At 29.7% G+C, this 17572-nt stretch overlaps 4 protein-coding genes across 11 annotated transcripts; 2 read left to right on the plus strand and 2 right to left on the minus strand.

Moving 5' to 3' along the window:
- Positions 1 to 390: 390 nt before the first annotated feature.
- LOC117600711 (uncharacterized) lies at positions 391 to 8192 on the minus strand. Of its 7 annotated transcripts, XR_013063567.1 has the most exons (4): positions 7779 to 8192; positions 7458 to 7714; positions 5402 to 7376; positions 4694 to 4907 (listed from the first exon to the last, which is right to left on the minus strand). XR_013063567.1 is itself a non-coding variant. In XM_076692808.1 (3 exons), the coding sequence occupies exon 3, from the start codon at positions 4637 to 4639 to the stop codon at positions 3752 to 3754; it is 888 nt and encodes a 295-aa protein (XP_076548923.1). In that variant the 5' UTR covers positions 4640 to 4646; positions 4727 to 4907; positions 5402 to 5645; the 3' UTR covers positions 391 to 3751. The 7 variants fall into 7 exon arrangements, 6 of the variants coding, with proteins under 6 accessions (XP_076548923.1, XP_076548924.1, XP_076548919.1 ...); XM_076692808.1 differs by lacking the exons at positions 7458 to 7714; positions 7779 to 8192 and adding an exon at positions 391 to 4646 and having other exon boundaries at positions 4727 to 4907; positions 5402 to 5645; XM_076692809.1 differs by lacking the exons at positions 7458 to 7714; positions 7779 to 8192 and adding an exon at positions 391 to 4105 and having other exon boundaries at positions 4199 to 4907; positions 5402 to 5633.
- On the plus strand, positions 6177 to 6988 carry Ak6 (adenylate kinase isoenzyme 6). Its single transcript, XM_034316472.2, has 3 exons — positions 6177 to 6316; positions 6426 to 6577; positions 6647 to 6988. The coding sequence occupies exons 1-3, from the start codon at positions 6274 to 6276 to the stop codon at positions 6986 to 6988; spliced, it is 537 nt and encodes a 178-aa protein (XP_034172363.1). The 5' UTR covers positions 6177 to 6273.
- Positions 8193 to 9147: 955 nt separating the features above from the next.
- Positions 9148 to 12473, plus strand: LOC117600757 (START domain-containing protein 10). Its single transcript, XM_034316589.2, has 8 exons — positions 9148 to 9376; positions 9568 to 9866; positions 9955 to 10166; positions 10266 to 10413; positions 10544 to 10696; positions 10794 to 10918; positions 10991 to 11113; positions 11230 to 12473. The coding sequence occupies exons 3-8, from the start codon at positions 10011 to 10013 to the stop codon at positions 11317 to 11319; spliced, it is 795 nt and encodes a 264-aa protein (XP_034172480.1). The 5' UTR covers positions 9148 to 9376; positions 9568 to 9866; positions 9955 to 10010; the 3' UTR covers positions 11320 to 12473.
- A 199-nt stretch (positions 12474 to 12672) lies between these two features.
- Hira (histone cell cycle regulator-like protein) lies at positions 12673 to 17497 on the minus strand. Of its 2 annotated transcripts, none has more exons than XM_034316588.2 (12): positions 17228 to 17497; positions 16497 to 16659; positions 16366 to 16428; positions 16146 to 16256; positions 15468 to 16066; positions 15106 to 15387; positions 14778 to 15043; positions 14160 to 14703; positions 13901 to 14090; positions 13532 to 13819; positions 13361 to 13455; positions 12673 to 13250 (listed from the first exon to the last, which is right to left on the minus strand). In XM_034316588.2, the coding sequence occupies exons 2-12, from the start codon at positions 16531 to 16533 to the stop codon at positions 13128 to 13130; spliced, it is 2598 nt and encodes an 865-aa protein (XP_034172479.1). In that variant the 5' UTR covers positions 16534 to 16659; positions 17228 to 17497; the 3' UTR covers positions 12673 to 13127. The 2 variants fall into 2 exon arrangements, with proteins under 2 accessions (XP_034172479.1, XP_034172478.1); XM_034316587.2 differs by having other exon boundaries at positions 16497 to 16975.
- Between the last annotated feature and the right edge of the window lie 75 nt (positions 17498 to 17572).

The following is a 17572-nucleotide window of genomic DNA, read 5'->3' on the forward strand; positions in this document are numbered from 1 at the left end:
TTTGTAATCATAAAATTGTTAATGACGTTAATACAACAATAATAATAACAGTTTACAATGTATTTAATACTTGAAAATGAAAAACAATAAATTTTACAAAATCTTATTTTGTTTACAAAGAAATGCACTGAATGGTTTAAAACTAAATTGAATACAATATTACCAATTAACAGTGATAAATTACAAGAGATTTGCCACCCAGTTAAATTTTGTTTCTCTGAAAGCAATACTTCTTGTAAAGATAAAAATTATATTAATTCACTCAACATACTATAAATTTTTTTCATATTCACGTTTGAGTTACATCGTTTATCTACACACTGATAACAATTATACTTGTTAAATGTGACGAATTAAAAATAAAAATGATAAATATTAATTTGCTATCAATAATATAATTTTATTGTAATTTCTATTTTTTTTTTTTAGTAGAGATATAAATCATCCTATGCTGCCTTAAAATTTGATTCGTAATTAGTTTATTAGTAACTTCATAAATTTTGATTATAGTGCTAAAAGTAAAGAGGTCGTACAATTAATAATATGTAAGTATTTTGCACGAATGTGTAATATAGTTTTTATTGGATAACACGAAATAAAGTATTGAACAAATATATATTTAAAGTTATGAAAAAATGCGAAGATCAATATAGTTATAGAACAGGATTACAGTTATCATTGCATAGTTATACAAGAAGTATTCTTATAACATATGACACAGCAGTGGTAGAATATATGTATGTTTATATAGTGCCTTACCCTACAATCGAAATGATCCAAACATTAATGTTAATATCAAATCTGTTTGCTTTCAATACATCGTTTTTACTCGATTGTAAAGTACAGTCTTACTCGATAAGAGAATGTACAATAATGAAGTATTAAAAATTCTTGTATGCATTGGCTGTACAAAAGAAATGGATTTTTTAAATTTTAAATCAAAATCCTTATTTGTTCCTTTAAATGCTGATTAAAGCCTCTATTATATTTAAAAGCGACTGAAAGAATCTCAATTTGTCTTTTTTTTTTTCAATGCCAAAGCACTATATTCACTTGTAAATTTTAACATCTATCTACTAAGTATTTAAGAAGTTATCAATATAAAAAAATTTTGTTTATATAAAAGAGATTATATTTTTTTTGCCCAAAATGTTTGATATATTCTTTCCGTCACGAATGCGAATATACATTAATACTACGTATTTTATCACATGTTTATTTGAATATAGATTTCTTATAAAAAAATTGTTTCTGAATATTTTCATTATTGTATGGAGCATAAGGTTCTTTTATACATAAGGTTTTTATACTTTTCTTTTTATACATGAACACAATTAAAAAGTTTGGAACATTTCAAATGTTGAGCATCATATATATTAATAAAAGAATATGTCCGAATGCAACATTGCTTAATTTCTACATATACATTATAATAATATCTATATTCATATAGAATTTCCACATCTCTCATAACAACAAAATGACTCTTTCTGAATAAGTATTAACAAATTGAACACAAAAATCACCTACAGTAGAGCAAATTTCATGCATATATTAAACAATGATACGTGTAAAACATGAAAGTTGCAAATTGTTATACTACATGTTTGATTAAAAATTTGTCTAATACAGTCGGTTCGTAATATTTACGTTAAATCTGATTATATATTTAGAAATTCATCTAAGAACACTAAGAATAGCGATAACAATATTCCAATTATTTATCAGAATTAACTAGATTCATACAATATGTAACAGATGGTAACACCTATACTATTCAATTTAAATTTTTCATGTTACTATCAATTTAAGTGCTCTAAAATATTAACGAAAAGTTCTTAAAATAGATCAATTATATAAATTAATTATGTACCAATAAAATATGCTGTATATTATTATCAATATTTTCTGTTAAATGATTTTTCTGCACCAATGAATTAACAATATACTTGTACAAACATAATTCTTAAAAGTAATTTTCACATTAAAGCTGCAAATTCGTACAACGTGAAAATTACTTTTATGAATAACACTATGTTACAATATAAATGGAAAAAAAATTGCACATTTTATGCATTAATGATATTAAAATGCTCCTTGTATGTGTGATAGGTTCAAAAACCAAACAATGTAAAATAATTAAATATAAACAAAACTTGTTAAATGTTATCACATATATTTGTACAAATCAGTTTGAACATAATAAAAAGTTGAGAAATAAGATATGAAATTACTTAAAGAATTAACTATTGTAACACTCAGAATACTGTATATAAAGTAAATTCATATTATGTACTTGGTTTTTGACTCCTTCAGACATAGAAAATTTTCAAATAAAAACAAGACATTTATTTATCATGTTAACAAAGCAAAAAGTAGTTGATTAAGTAGATATAAGTTACTATGGTTTGATAAATTGTCTACAATATACAAGATTCAATGTACATGACATTAGCTTTAGCATGATAGAATTAAAGTTTCAACTGTAATAAGCTATAGATCTACTAACATCGATGATGTATATTCTTAAATGCTAAGATTTATTAGTTTTACTTAAAACCATAAGCTCAATTTATCTTCTCTTTGAGCATAGTTAAAATAAAAATTTGTAACTACACGTTAATCTTGAAATTCATGCATTTGTTAATAATCTTCTAGTATAACCGATTATTAATAGAATCTCGGAGGCAGTATGTTTACATAAAAAGTGTGGTATGCTTTCTGAAGCAAACAGCGTAAATTTTCTTTTTACACCACAAGCATGCGAAATTGAGATATCATTTCTCTATTCATTAACGTAATATAATATACATACAAATAAGTTGTCAAACATTGTCCTCAAATCAGTGTTACTAAAATTTCAAAGTTCACATGGTTTATCAATATTGTTCTAGGGCATGTACCTCGACAAGTTGATAGATTATATACCTAAATTATTAATTTTTATTCTTTGCGCTAAAACAATATTGAAGGATAAAGCAAACCTTGAAGCTCAAGTCAGCATAAATGTCCTATATATATATACAAATCAAAGAAAAAGTTCTTTAAAACCTTTTCTCTCTGTTACTTGACAGAATTTGATATATGCAATATTTAGTAATCAACTGAGATCGCCTATATTAGGCATTAAAATTCGTTACATACAATTTAATGAGGAATTGTATCCAATTTTTCAAACCCGCTTAAAAATCAATACTGCTCCCTCTTGAAATATCTATGATCTATCTTTTACTAAATCCGTTTTTGAGGATTAATTAAAGAAAGTGTCACCACAAGTGATATGACATTCATTTTGTATGCCTTACACATCAATGACTTAATTCATTCTAATTAAATTCTCACTAATCTAATATTTTTACAAGCAACCTTGCATCCGGAATTAAACATCTATCATCCAATTAATTATTTATATATAACATGTAATAATGCAACAGTTCTTCGTCATAAAAAATCGTAAGCCTTAGTCGTAATTCGAACAAGGTCATTTGTAATTACAGAATGAATAATTTTCGTCACTGAAACGTTAATAAACCTGTTCCTGTTATAAAGATCATCTTCAACTTTGTTAAAAATGTAACGTAAATAATAATAAGAAGAAGAATGATAATAATAATAGCATTTTTCAGCATTAGTATAAATGTCATGTACATTTAGATTGAAATATAAAACCTCTTATTAGCAAAACAATTATATAATTTTCGTTTCATAGAAAGGAACAGGTTTTTTAACTACTTTCATAAGAAGGGACTGTTTACACTTTAAGAGCAGCTTTGGGAGACCAGTGATGGAAACGGGCAGGTCCTGTAGGGTAAGAGGGAGGGTGAATCCACTTATTTCCTCTGTGGCCCATAAATGGAGGTGGAGATGGACCACCCAAAAAATGAGGGGGCATAATGTTATACCATGGCTGACTTATTGGATGTGGACCATAACCCATACTGAAGGAGTGACCGAACCAGGAACGATTTCTATTTAGATGTAGCCTTGGACTGTTCAAATTGCGTTTCCTACCTGTACCGGTATTACTATGCTGTTGATTTTGATTAGCAGAGCTTAGTGGTTTTGATTTTTGGTGCTGTTCTGCATTAGCAGTCAAAGGGGATTTCTGTAATAAAATTGAAAAATTTAATATATTTGTCTTGTTATACTGTCTATTGATACCAAAAAGCAAGGAATTAGATATAAATGAATATTTTACCTGTATCTTAGTCGGCCCCTCAGATTGTTTATTTTCTTTTTCTTCATTGCTTCCTTGAAAAATTGGTACAGTATTTTCTTTATCATCAAATGATGCCAATGTGCAATAAGATCCCTTGCTTTCTCCAAAACGGCAACATACTTCATTAGGATCAACCCAAAGTGTTAATTCTACAGGTAACGATAGGTCTTCATATTTGACTCCAGCAGCATTGGCAGCACTCTCCAAAGTTGCATCCCTCCGATTATGACCATTTACACGAATACAACGATAACCTTGACCTTTGAATGGCTTGTCAGGAAACCAATGATTTTTAAAACGTTCAGTTAATAATTCTACTAAACGTCGTTTGAAGCACTCCAATTGATCAGGACTAAATTTTTCGTTTTTTTCTATCAGCTGTACTAAGAATAGTACTGCTGCAGTGATCTCGTTGCGCATGTTGTCTCTGTCGTATACCAAGTTTATAATTTGCAAATGAAATCCTTCTGTGACGCCGTGTTACAATATTCTTGGAAACTAAAATACCATTCGCTAAAGCCGATGTGGAGCACATAGAGCCCTTCTGCACCGCAGCAATACTTGAATTTTTTATGATCTATGATGTTTGTTTTCTTTTTGTTTGTGTTTTTAAAAAATAACTTCCTTTATACTATCTTGCTTTTTCTTTGGTATACACAATTTCTTCTAATTATCTCTGTTAATTTACCTGAAATCATATGAAAAACTTTGTTATTCATAAATCATTGAATTTTATATATTTTAGAAGTTTATAATTATTAAAACATCTTTACAAAATTATCAACTACACAACACAATCCTAAATGAACTAGTTGTACTTAGAACGCATAACTATTTGCCTCCTTGTATCTATAAGAACCATGTTTATTTGTTTCTTTAATGCTTAAATTTGAGAAGATATCCAAATAAACATATTCTGAATATATCATATATACATGACTTGTTGCATACCATTATTAATATATATACACATACACAAAATGATTGATTTCATTTCACAGTGGAACTACATAACAATATGTTATGGATATTAATTAGGTTATAAACCATAATAAACGCAGGTTAGGAGAATCGTTTAAAGAAACAACATAGAAGATTTAAATCACAATTACGGTGAATCATAGTCAGAAACAAAACAAATGGCATTATTATAAAATACATGAAATTTCAAGAAACTATTACTTTCAAATAATGAGCACAACGAATTATGCCAGCTCATTCTTGTCGTACCAGGTCGTGCCGTGAGCGATTGTTCCTGAAATACCACAACTCGCGATCTTGCTGATTATTTATTTATCGTGATGTTCCACTGCCATTGCAACTATACTTTTGTTCGATATACTTAAAAATTTAATACTAATATTAAATTGACCTTACGGATCAGTGACGAAAATTCCGTGTTTCTGGTGAAACTACTACGTCTTCTCTCTCTTTAAATAAACGTACTCGACCCAACACGTGTTACGTTGCATCAATGTCCATGAAGTATGTAGAAAAATATAGATCCTCAACAGTAGTTACTTTTATTTGTGTCTTCATAGATAAAAAAAACAACAATAATTTATTATAAAGGAGCTTTAAGACATCGATAAACCAAAAATTTCTGTAACATTAAGCAACATTAAATACTTTGAACTGGCCCAGATATTTACCCGGTGTGTATTTTAAAACTTGATCAACTTCTTTATAAATTCAGAATTGATAAATTCCAAGATCACGTAGTTTTAATTCTTAGAAACAATTTTCTTCAAAGAAACTTTAACTTCTAATTGTTAGTATTAAACATAATTGAGATGTTATGAAACATTAAGAAATGTTGATCACAAGTTTGTAAATCTTTCTCAATATTTTGAAATTTATCAAAAGTTAACTTATTGCTTACTTCTCGTTCCAATATTGTATTGAAAATGATTCACAACGCCCTCACTCATAAACTGTAAAAACGCGTGTACATAGTCGGTTTCTAAAAAATTGTTATTTTATAGTAATGTTTGTGACATGTAATTAATTGTAATAATACTGAACGCAAAAGGAACGGATTAAATTAGTCGAAGATGATCAACATGAATAGAAGTTCCCCAAACATTTTAATAACAGGTAGTTGTGAATAAAAAGTAATACATTTCAATAAATTGACAATAATAATTTCCAGTTTAAGTATTTACGAATAATATCAATAAGAAAATAATAAAATCTTCGATTTCAGGTACACCTGGAGTAGGGAAAAGTTTAATGTCACGTATTTTAGCCGAAAAAACGAAATTAACCTGGATTGATGTTAGTAAATTTGCTATTGAAAAAGAATGTTTAGAAGAATATGATGAAATATATCAGTGTCCTATTTTAGATGAAGATAAGGTAATTATGTTCGATATCATGTTATTTAAATTTTCATTAAAGAATGAATAATATAATTTCTAATTGCAGTTACTGGATCAAATGGAAACTCTAATGAGTGAAGGTGGAAAAATTGTTGATTATCATGGAGCTGATTTCTTTCCAGAAAGATGGTTTGATATTGTATTTGTATTGAGAACTGATAATACAATTTTATATGATCGTTTAAGAGACAGAGGTTACACAGGGAAGAAACTAGAAGATAACATAGACTGTGAAATATTTCAAACTATTCTTGAAGAGGCTAAATCAGCTTATAGAGAAGAGATAGTCCATGAATTGAGAAGTAACAATTTAAGTCAAATTACAGAAAATGTAAATAGAATATGTCAATGGATTGAACAGTGGAAAATAGATAATCAGCAAGAATAATTTAACTACTTAAATTTTGTTTTTTATAACTGCCTGTTATTTAAACGAAAAACTTATTGGATTAGCAATGCAGTGATATTATTCATAAAATATATAATTAAGATGTTAATCGATAAGAGATTTAAAATTAGTAAGTAATTTAATCGAATAAGTTTATAGATAATAAATATTATAATATACTTTTTACATTAAAATGTACATTTATACATAATTATTTACACATACTAATATTACAAATATTTTATATATTATTAGAAGTTATTCTATTATACCTAAATCATGTTTTAGCTTTTTCAATCTATTGTTTATGGTATCATAATATTTCATTTGTATAAGAAGAGTTTCTGCTTTTTTAATATCTTCTTTGCGAAATGCATCTCCCACATTCCTACATAACAAGGAAAATATCTATAATAATTGATGAACAACTAAAGACCACTGCAAATTCATATAATAAAAAGAACATTACTTTGTTAAATTACTTAGTATCCTTTCGTTTTCTTCCACTAACTTCTTTATTTTTTCCTCATTATTTTCTGCCTCATCTATTTCCTCATTTTTCTCCATAATTTCCATTAAAAATACTGCATTCACATTATCTGTTTCTTCTGATATCATTATATTGTTTAACTTTAACATATATAATCCTCTTTTTAATGGATGAGACAATGTGCTATAAGCTTTATTTACCAATGATGAAAAATGATCAGAAAGTTCTTTCTCTTTCTGTGAAAATCAAAATAAATACATTTATAAACTGACTGGTGATCTTATAATTTATAATGCCTACCTCAGATTTTCTACTAAATTTATCAGGATGTAATAATTTTTGAAGTTCCTTGTATTTTTTCTGAACTTCTGAAACTGTTACATCATAACTTTTTGGAATGCCCATTATATCAAAATAAGTCAAATTTTCGGGTGGTTCTTGTAAAACTTTGCATTTGGAACAAAACAATTCAGACTTTGATATAAAATTGCAGTTCCAACACTTTGATGGACTTTCACTTGAATATTGCAAAGCATTCGTTAAAATTATCAAAGGAAAATTACTTTTGTCTACATAATAATAATACAATTTTTGGTTTTTAAACCTTAAAGAAAAAACGCTATTTGTTTTTGTAAGATTAAAAAGCACTCTTCTCAAAGACATGCTTTTGTTATGACTGTCATAACCTATTCATTTAACCATTAAACTGATGACAGACTGATTATCACAGCAGTGACTAGACATGGAGAGAATTACTGGTGCTTCGGGGTCCCTGATACCCCAAGATAGTATCAAGTCGGTATGCAGAGAGCGCTACTGATGCATCGGGGTCCCTGACACCCCGGATGCCATAATCTCGGCATTTCATTTCATCCCTAGAGACATTAATTTCCTACATTGTTTTCGTACTTTTAATTCCATTCATCCTTATCCATAATTTTTAGTCTCACACTCTTTCACTCACTCCTCTATGTCCCCCTTTTAGTCGCCTCTTACGACAGGCAGGGGTTACCGTGGCCGTATTCTAAACCCCCCGGCCACAGGGGGAGGCATATAATGTCGGTATGCAAAGAGCATTACCGATGCTTCGGGGTCCCTAATACCCCAAGATGATATCAGGGTGTCATCAATGCCTCGGGGTTCCTAACACCCCTAAATGATATCAGGTCTAACCTGATCTAATAAATTAATCTTCTAATAAAGTAATCTAATAAATTAAATATTTTTAAAATTCGATCCTCTCGCCATCTATACAGAAATGGTTCAAACTACTCGACAAGTTACCGATCGATTTTCCAGGGGAACATTAGCGCCACGTATCGGCAAGCAGCGGAAGCTATTTACCGACTTATCATAGGAGGTAAACTGTCGAATAGTTTGCGCCGTTTTTGTATAGATGGCGCTGGGATCGAATGTTAAAAATATTTAAATTACTTCGATCTTTTTAAAACATAAATTTGTTAAACAAATATTTCAATAAATCTTCGGTCTTGTGCATATTCTAATTTCTAAACTATAGAACCAAAAGGAGTGAAAATTATATCTCCTGATATTTATGCATGCCCCTGTAAAATATGGACCTAGTCTCGTCTTGGGGTCTCCGAGACCCTACAAGTCGTAACCCTCTCGGTAACAAGAGCATGTCCACTTTTGTTGGATCTGTAATCACTGGCAATTATGAAGCCTTTATCTAGCAACGGTGATGCCGACTAACCTGTTTGGATCGTACTGATAACGAGATCAGTAGATTCTGTAGATGAGAACTCTAGTAAAATTTGATTCTACTTGATGTTCTGTGATCACTTTCATTCATATTGATAAGTTGGATGTATGACATAATTGTCTTTAACGTGTAAAAACGTTTGTAGAGAAAATGTAATCATTTTAGTATACGTAGGGTATGTATACATGTAGACAATTTTTTCGGGTTATTATGCTTTAAGAGAACATATGTGACTATTTTAATGCGGGTAATTTAAACTTTTATTTATTAATTTTTTCTTTACCGTATATGTATTAATAGCATGACTAAGATTTTTATAGTTAATTAATACTATTCATTTTCTAAGTGTGTATTTAACAATTACAGATGAGCAAGAATTGTATACATTTTAATTGAATATGTTAATTTATGCAGTTATATTTAAATAGCAAAGTACACTGCATGTTGTTCACATCATAGCAAAGACTCTTTTTATATCATTTTTCTTTTTCTTTATGATATGAATGAAGTTTGAAGCTAACATATGTTTCATTGCTTTTTAAAAAGCAGAATGATGACTAAGACTGCTCAAAGATTACTTTGGTACAAATACAAGACCTATTACACAGTAGCATTAAACATGTATAAACATTATGTCAGAACATTATAAATTCCATGAATAACAGGTAAGTTTATTATAAGAAATATATAATGATTGTTATGTATTTATTATGTTCATTATTCATCATATTATGTTATTTTATTTTGTTTCAGAAACATTGTGTGTGAAAATTAATTATGCTACCTGTTTGATAAATCATATTTTTAAAATGGATATTGGGATTGTTAAAATTGCTGAAGATAAAGACTTTGAGAAACTTAAGAAGTTATATGATGATAATAATGAATGGAAATTAGATTACAACAAGCCAGATTTGTCTGTGTGGACAAAATCTGTACCAGGGATTAGTTTTAAAATGGTGAAAGTACATATTTTTAAAGATTTTAACTTATATTCAATTTTTCATCATTTGGATGTTATATGTATAAACTATATAATGTTTATTATTTATTTATTATTACAGATTAGAACCCGTTTTGCTGATGTTTTACCAGAAACATTATATGATGTACTACATGATCCTGAATATAGAAAAGTTTGGGATACTCATATGATTGAATCAAAAGATATAGGGTTTTTTAATCCAAATAATGATATTGGTTACTATTCTAGTAAGTGTTATTGTTAGATATTCATATTAAATACAAATTATTGTTGTTTAAGTAAAGTAATATGTATATACACATATATGCGTGTGTGCGCGCGTGTGTGGGTATGTATATATATGTACATATGAATTAGTGGCCTGTCCATCTCCATTGAAAAATAGAGATTTCGTTCTCCAAAGATCATGGCTTGATACTGGTATAGAGCAACTGATTCTAAATCATTCCGTTTTTCATAAAGATTATCCACCAAGAAAGCAATTTGTGCGAGCAACATCTTATCTCACAGGTATAGTTTGAAATTTAAAATAAAAGTTGCTATATATTTCTGTATTTACGTATATAATTAAGGATTATTATTCTATTATTGAAATTTCTAATTTAAGGATATATCGTAAGACCATCACGAAATGGTGATGGTTCTGAATTGGGATATGTATCTCACACTGATCCACATGGAAAATTACCAGTTTGGCTTGTTAATAAAGTTACACAAATATTTGCTCCAAGAGTATGTAAAAATTCATAGGTATACATACATTATAAGAATTTAATTTTACTTATAAAGATTTTCCTGTTTCAGATGGTTAAAAAGTTGCACAAAGCTTCTGTAGCTTATCCTAATTGGAAAGTAATAAATAATCCAAATTATAAGCCATGGCATTTTCCTGAACAAATATCGTCACCACGAATAAGAATTGAAGATGTAAGTGTTCCTTAAGAATTTCTGCATTAAAGTTTGCAAAATAAAAATGATTAAGAAATTACATATGTAGTAGTTGTAATTTAACATTACAAAAATGTGTTTGTAAATTGTTATAGTGTGTAAAATCTGCGGAAGAACGGAATTCAAAGAACCATTATGTTGATGAATCCGAATTGAAAGAGTCTATTACAATGGACAGTGATTAGCTTCTTTTAATAAGGCACACTATAATACTGTTAAAATTATAAAATAATATAATAATTTAAGCTATCAAATACAGTACTTTAACATTCCATACTAATAAAAGAATTGTTTATAAAATTTAAATTATATAGGTATATGTGTATAAACATTATAATGTATGTATACATATGGGTATAATTGAACTTTTATTATATTAGCAATAATGGTATTAGGTTTGTTACTGTTTGAACAAATCTGCTTATTGCAATTGATTATAGAATGAATAACAAAATATACAGTGGCCTGCATTACATAAGATTCTAATCATAGTTTGTTATATTTGAAGTTTGAAGTCTGTGTGTTATCGAAAGTGTAGTGTGTTCTCAAATGTGTAACACGCACAATAGGTCGTAATTTCAAATTTATATTCGGATGAACATTCAAACATTGCATAAATATCAGGTGAATAGATTTGAAATCAGAGTAATTGGTAAAAATGTAAAACTAATATATATTCTCTATGAAATATTTATAAATGTTATTCTATTATATCTTGCTACGTAGATAAAAGTTAGAATGTTATAGGCTTAAAATTGCAGTTTTGAATCTTTGAATTTGAGAATGATAGTCGAATACGGATAGCATTTTTATTAAATGTATTAATGTACTTAATTAGAAATTTTATTCTCGGTCAATAATTCCTGTAGAAAATAATAGTCTTCATATACGAATAGAATTTATTTATACATACTAACAGTTTCTAAATTACTATGTCAATTGAAAGACAAATAAGTAGCTTAACTTTACGTGGTGGTTTTAAATTGGTGATTAGAATCTAAAATACAGTAAATATCGTTTAAAATTTTACAGCATGAAACATTATATTCTATAACAAAGTTAAATCATAATAAAAAACTATTTAATTTAAAATAAAAATTATTGTCGTGTGTTAGGTATTCTGTTACAGCAATTAGTAATTTATTGTATTTTTATTGTAGATATTTATGCAAGTTTTAATACGGAAATGAACTGTTATTTATTCATTTATACAAGTAGGAATTGATTACAAAGTTTATAAAGACTTTTTATAAGATTTTTATAGACTGGTTTAGTATACAATATTGTCTATATCATGTGTTATTAAATAATTTATTTGTTCATAACTTGTTGTAAAAGGAACATTGTGAAAACTTGTAACTAATTTTTCTTTTTATAAACTAAACAATTTTTTCTCGTTTGTATGACTTATCTTATTTGTGTAGTATTTAGAAAACTTTACAATACGAACCGAAAATTATTACGAATAAAAATACAATATTTATTTTTTATATAAAATGTTATTTTTATGTATTTATTTTAATCGTCGTGTCGTATAAGATATAAAAAATCTGTACATGTTTTTTTTATCAATGTTTGTTTTTAAAAATATACAAGAGATACAGATTGATTCTAAATTGGTGTCAAAAAATTAGTCAGCACATTCTAGAACTTAAAATCCATACATTTTTTATTTTTAAACTATACTTAACTTTCAGCTTTTGATATGTTTTATTAAATAATTAATATAGTATACGAACTAAATATACTTGCGTAAAGTATTAAAAACAAATTAACTTCTATTACTTACTTTTATGTATGTGTATTCAATCGATTTAGTACGAAACTTAATGTGCATATTTTAGAACTGAAAGTGTCTATATTTCACAAATAAAAAATTTATGAACTTGTATTTGTTAGTAATCTACAACGTACCTTAAAATTTTTTGATACCATTTTAATTGCAGTATAAAATTCTATGTGTTATATCAGATCTAGTTGTGATCAAATATTTCTAATTAGTTTGATTCTTTAATGCAGTTAACTGTTCTGTATATTCAAGATACAATCTCTGCCAACGAAGATGTCCACCAACAACAGATAATACATCTTCTAAAAGTTTGTGTTTTTTAATTCCCTGTAGAAAGAAAGCACAGAAATGTGTTGTTTTATTAGTATCTGATATAATAAACGTAAACTACGTCTTTAAAGTCTAAAACATGAAATAATAAGTGCTGAAAGTAATACCAAAATTAAAGGATCCCATATACTTTTAGAAGCTGATGTGTGACTTGGACCCAAAAGTTCATCTAAGATTAGCCTCAGACGTTTTTCCAATCCGTCTGAAAATATGCTACATTGTAAAATGCATTATTAAATAAAAGTTCACAAATAAAATGAAGCTGTAAAAATATGAACCTTGAGTTAATAAAAACGATACCAAAGCCATAAGCCAATGTACATATTCCTGAGCACTCCCCAGAGCTTTGGATGCAAGTAACTGTTGTTCCAAATAAGATACTACACTTGGAGCACTATGGGGTAATCTAGGATTGGGTAAAGTATTCCCAGCAGTTCTAAGTAATCCTTCCTGTAAAGAAAAAAGTGGACCTCTGGGAGCTCTATTTCCCTGGGAGGTAGTTGATGCATTAAATGATGCCCATCGCCATATTGGGTCTTGACTATCACCGATTAATAACCATGTACCTGAAAGTATTATATATCTCAAATATATTACATGCTAAATATAATACAGTTTTCTTTTATTGCGTAATGTAGCTTATATACCCATTTCTTTATGATACATGTATGCTCTAGCATTAGTGAAAGCTAAATGTGGCATTCCATTATATAAAGTACAAGACAATAAAGAGGTGCCAGGTACTGCTAAATGTGCTGCAGAAGTAGAAACTATCATTCTGCATGAATATCCTATTTCCCAAACACGTACCGCACCGCAGCTTGAAATGACCATTACCTAAAAGTATTAATAGTTAGTATAATATTATTTTCTTTTATAAAAAAAAAAAAAAAAAAAAACAATTACCGCATTTCCAACTGCATGAACTTTTGCAAGTGGTGCGGGTGGGGCTAAAGGAGGTGCTGGTCGACATCCTTTAGCAGGATGAAACGTATGAAGACTACCATCCTCTAAACCAAGTGCTATAACTGCTGGTGATGCTGCTAAAGCAACAGCACTGTATCCTAAGTATAAATCCCAGGTCGGTTCCGAATCCGTACCTTTGAACACTTGTAAATGAGCTAAACCTTGATTGTTAGTTACAGTCACTGCATAGTGACCAGCTTGCTGAGACAATGAACTAGATGGTTTTAATGGAGGAAGTATAACTTGATTTATATTTCTCTCAGATGCAACTTTTGGTTTTTTATTGAGCGAACTGGAGTGTGATTTTGGAGTAGTCTGTTCGCGTCGTTTCAGAGTAAGAGTAGAAGTTGGAGTATTTGTATTAGTTGGATTTATACAAGTAGTAACGTTCGGCGCTACAACATCGTTTCGTTTTTCTATAACAATAGAACTTTTGGCTTGGCTCGTAAATGTCGGTACTCCCAGTATACCACTCGATGAATCCCTAAAAAAAAATTATTTATTTAATATAGGGAATATTTAAAGACTATAGGTCCGTAAAAATATAATTTGATTAACATTGTATCGGACGGCGGTGGTATAAACATTGGAGTTATCCGTCTTTTGCCATCTGATGTCCTTGTTTCAATCTGTTTGTTTATAGGACCTTTAGCAGGAGTGGTTGAAGTAGTAGTTGGTGGATGTACAGAAGTTGTATTTGTAGGAGTTTGAGTCGGTTGTGTGGGAGGTGCTGATGTTTTTAAATTAAGAAGTTCGGGTGCTTCCATTACGGTACAACCACCTTGGACCAATGGTTTACCATATAAACGTTCATGAAGACTACTCTATAGTAAAACAAAAATTATTAATGTTTGATTGCTTTAAATAATTTATGCAGAATACTTACTTGTTCAGCAGGATCTAATGGCTGACCTAATTCCTGTTGTGTAAATTCAATAAGTACAACAGATCCATCCCAAGAACAAGCGGCTAATCGTAGACCGCACGGTGACCAACTGGCATCTAAGACTGAATGTGTAAACAATTCATGTATTACTACTAAAGGTCGTTTCAATGACGTTAACCATACAGAAAGAGAACGATCACGAGATCCTATAGCAACACAGCAATACTGTTGAGGTTTAGAAGAACCTGGTTGCTTCTTTTGTAAAATATTTCCGTTAAATCTCTGTAATTAATGAACGAATTAGAGACTTAATAAATACCGTACATATACAATAATATTTTTTTTTCATTTTTAATACATACCACACATGTAACAGCTTTACGATGTCCGACAAAATCTTTATCTTGTGTCCATCCATCCCTTTCAATTATTTGTGCTGTGGGACCTCCACCATTCATTGCATGAGCTGATACTAAATACTGACCATCTGGACTCCAAGAGAGTCTTAACACATGAGTTGTTCCACCACATTCGTCGAATGGTTCTGATATTAATGCTGCTTCAGTCCAATCAGTGGTACGCCATACTCTTAATGTTTTATCGTCAGATTGAGAGGCTAAGTATTTTCCTACTGGATCCCAAGTAATTCCTTTTACAAATCCTGTATGACCTTTTAGTACAGCTACAATAGCTGGAAATTTGGAGGCATCCCATACAATTACACTGTTATCCACTGATGCAGATGCTAACCATGGACTATGCGGTGCCCATGCAAGGTCAAGTACATCAGCTTCATGTGAACGTAATGTAGCTATACAACGCCATGTTTCAACACTAGATTTTCCACCAAATATAGAACTTCCACCTGATCCACCAGACAATCTCCAAATCATAATTAATTTATCTACACCACCTGATGCTAATAATCCATTATTACTCCATCTAACACAATTGACGCATGCTATACAAATAATAAATATATTAATATATAATATACATTATAGCATTATAATGTAATTAATTTTATCATGTGATTATACCAAGATGGTTATCTAACTGACATAACATCTTTGGAATATTCTCATCTAATTCCGCAATTTCATTAACCACTGGTTCCATATTCCAAATAACAACCCTTCCAGAATCTCCACCTATAATTAGACAAGTAAAATCCATACATTTTTGCTAATAACATTAATGATAGTTTTAATTTACTTTTACTTGTACAAAAAAATAACATTAAATAAAAAGTTTTATTACCTTGACCACCAGTGGCAAACCTCTTTCCATCTGGATGTATATCCACGGAAAATATTGAGTATCCTAGATAATAATTATTTTTTTATAATTCAGCATTCTACTCAAATAATAATATATTGTTTTATACAGACCATCATGTGTAACCCAATTTGGCTTCACCAATTTCATATTTTTTTATTTACTACAACTTAATTAATTTAATACTTATTTTGCAATTCTTTATCCATAATTCATTTCAAGTTCCCAACATTAAGTAGTAGCTCTTGTTTCTTTAACTTGGTTAAATCACATAACCTTAAGATATAAACATTCTTCTATTACCGAATGATTACCGGCAACGCATTGAGGTGCATTTTCACGAACACATCAAATGCATCGATGTGAATTCATCATATACACACACGCCAATGCAAAAATTGCATTTAAATAATTTAATTACATGTGATTACTCCTATATTTGTATACACAAGGGATACGGAGATACAGTGATTTAGCGGTAGTCTTCGCGAGGCTCATAAAAAGAATGATGAAATAAATATCTGCCAAAGGAGGCGTTGGTCCATAAAGAGGAGTAGGATAATAAATAGTTAGGGAGCGTGGGTCTTGGCTCCTAAAGAAGGATAAAATAATTAATAACTGAAAGGGGTGGCCTTGGCCTATAAAGAGGGATAAAATTATATAAATAACTGGAAAAAGTGAAATAAAAGGGGTCCTCGGCCGAGGCCCAGAAGAGGGATACAATCATAAATGTTATTCCCCTTCGATGAGCTTATTTAATAAGCAAAGAAAATAAATAAAGTAAATTAAATAAATTCCGGAAAGAAATTAGACGATTATATGGTTGTGCCCATTTTATACGGACCTGATTTCATCCAGGGGTGTCAGGGACCCCGAAGGTTGATTGTATTTACAAGGTTGACATTGCTGCCATTCCTTTCCCGCGCCATTTTCAATTTACCTTATTCTGCTTTTCGTGTTACATTTTTCCTTTGCTCGTTACATTTTCTTTTCTTACATTATTTCCATACTTTTTATTCTTCTTTTCTGTCTTTTTCTTGTGCCCCCTTTTAGTCGCCTCCTACGACAGGCAGGGGATACCGTGGCTGTATTCTAAACCCCCCAGCCACAGGGGGTCAGGTGACACTCTTTGCATACCAACATTATGGCATCCGGGGTGTCAGGGACCCCGCTGGACCGGTGGCGCTCT

The sequence above is a fragment of the Osmia lignaria genome, chromosome 16 (genome assembly GCF_051020975.1).
Source record: "Osmia lignaria lignaria isolate PbOS001 chromosome 16, iyOsmLign1, whole genome shotgun sequence".
NCBI classification, from domain to species: domain Eukaryota; kingdom Metazoa; phylum Arthropoda; class Insecta; order Hymenoptera; family Megachilidae; genus Osmia; species Osmia lignaria.

What these genes read in the sequence shown, in the direction of transcription:
- LOC117600711 (XM_076692804.1), bottom strand. Translation starts at nt 4,639, where the DNA reads ATGCGCAACGAGATCACTGCAGCAGTACTATTCTTAGTACAGCTGATA.
- Ak6 (XM_034316472.2), top strand. Translation starts at nt 6,274, where the DNA reads ATGATCAACATGAATAGAAGTTCCCCAAACATTTTAATAACAG. An exon ending in CCCAAACATTTTAATAACAG is followed by an intron (nt 6,317 to 6,425) that starts GTAGTTGTGAAT and finishes CTTCGATTTCAG; the next exon opens with GTACACCTGGAGTAGGGAAA. An exon ending in CTATTTTAGATGAAGATAAG is followed by an intron (nt 6,578 to 6,646) that starts GTAATTATGTTC and finishes TTCTAATTGCAG; the next exon opens with TTACTGGATCAAATGGAAAC.
- LOC117600757 (XM_034316589.2), top strand. Translation starts at nt 10,011, where the DNA reads ATGGATATTGGGATTGTTAAAATTGCTGAAGATAAAGACTTTGAGAAA. An exon ending in AGCAACATCTTATCTCACAG is followed by an intron (nt 10,697 to 10,793) that starts GTATAGTTTGAA and finishes TTCTAATTTAAG; the next exon opens with GATATATCGTAAGACCATCA. An exon ending in CACGAATAAGAATTGAAGAT is followed by an intron (nt 11,114 to 11,229) that starts GTAAGTGTTCCT and finishes AAATTGTTATAG; the next exon opens with TGTGTAAAATCTGCGGAAGA.
- Hira (XM_034316588.2), bottom strand. Translation starts at nt 16,533, where the DNA reads ATGAAATTGGTGAAGCCAAATTGGGTTACACATGATG. An exon ending in AAATTGGGTTACACATGATG is followed by an intron (nt 16,429 to 16,496) that starts GTCTGTATAAAA and finishes ATTATTATCTAG; the next exon opens with GATACTCAATATTTTCCGTG. An exon ending in CATGTATCATAAAGAAATGG is followed by an intron (nt 13,820 to 13,900) that starts GTATATAAGCTA and finishes TAATACTTTCAG; the next exon opens with GTACATGGTTATTAATCGGT.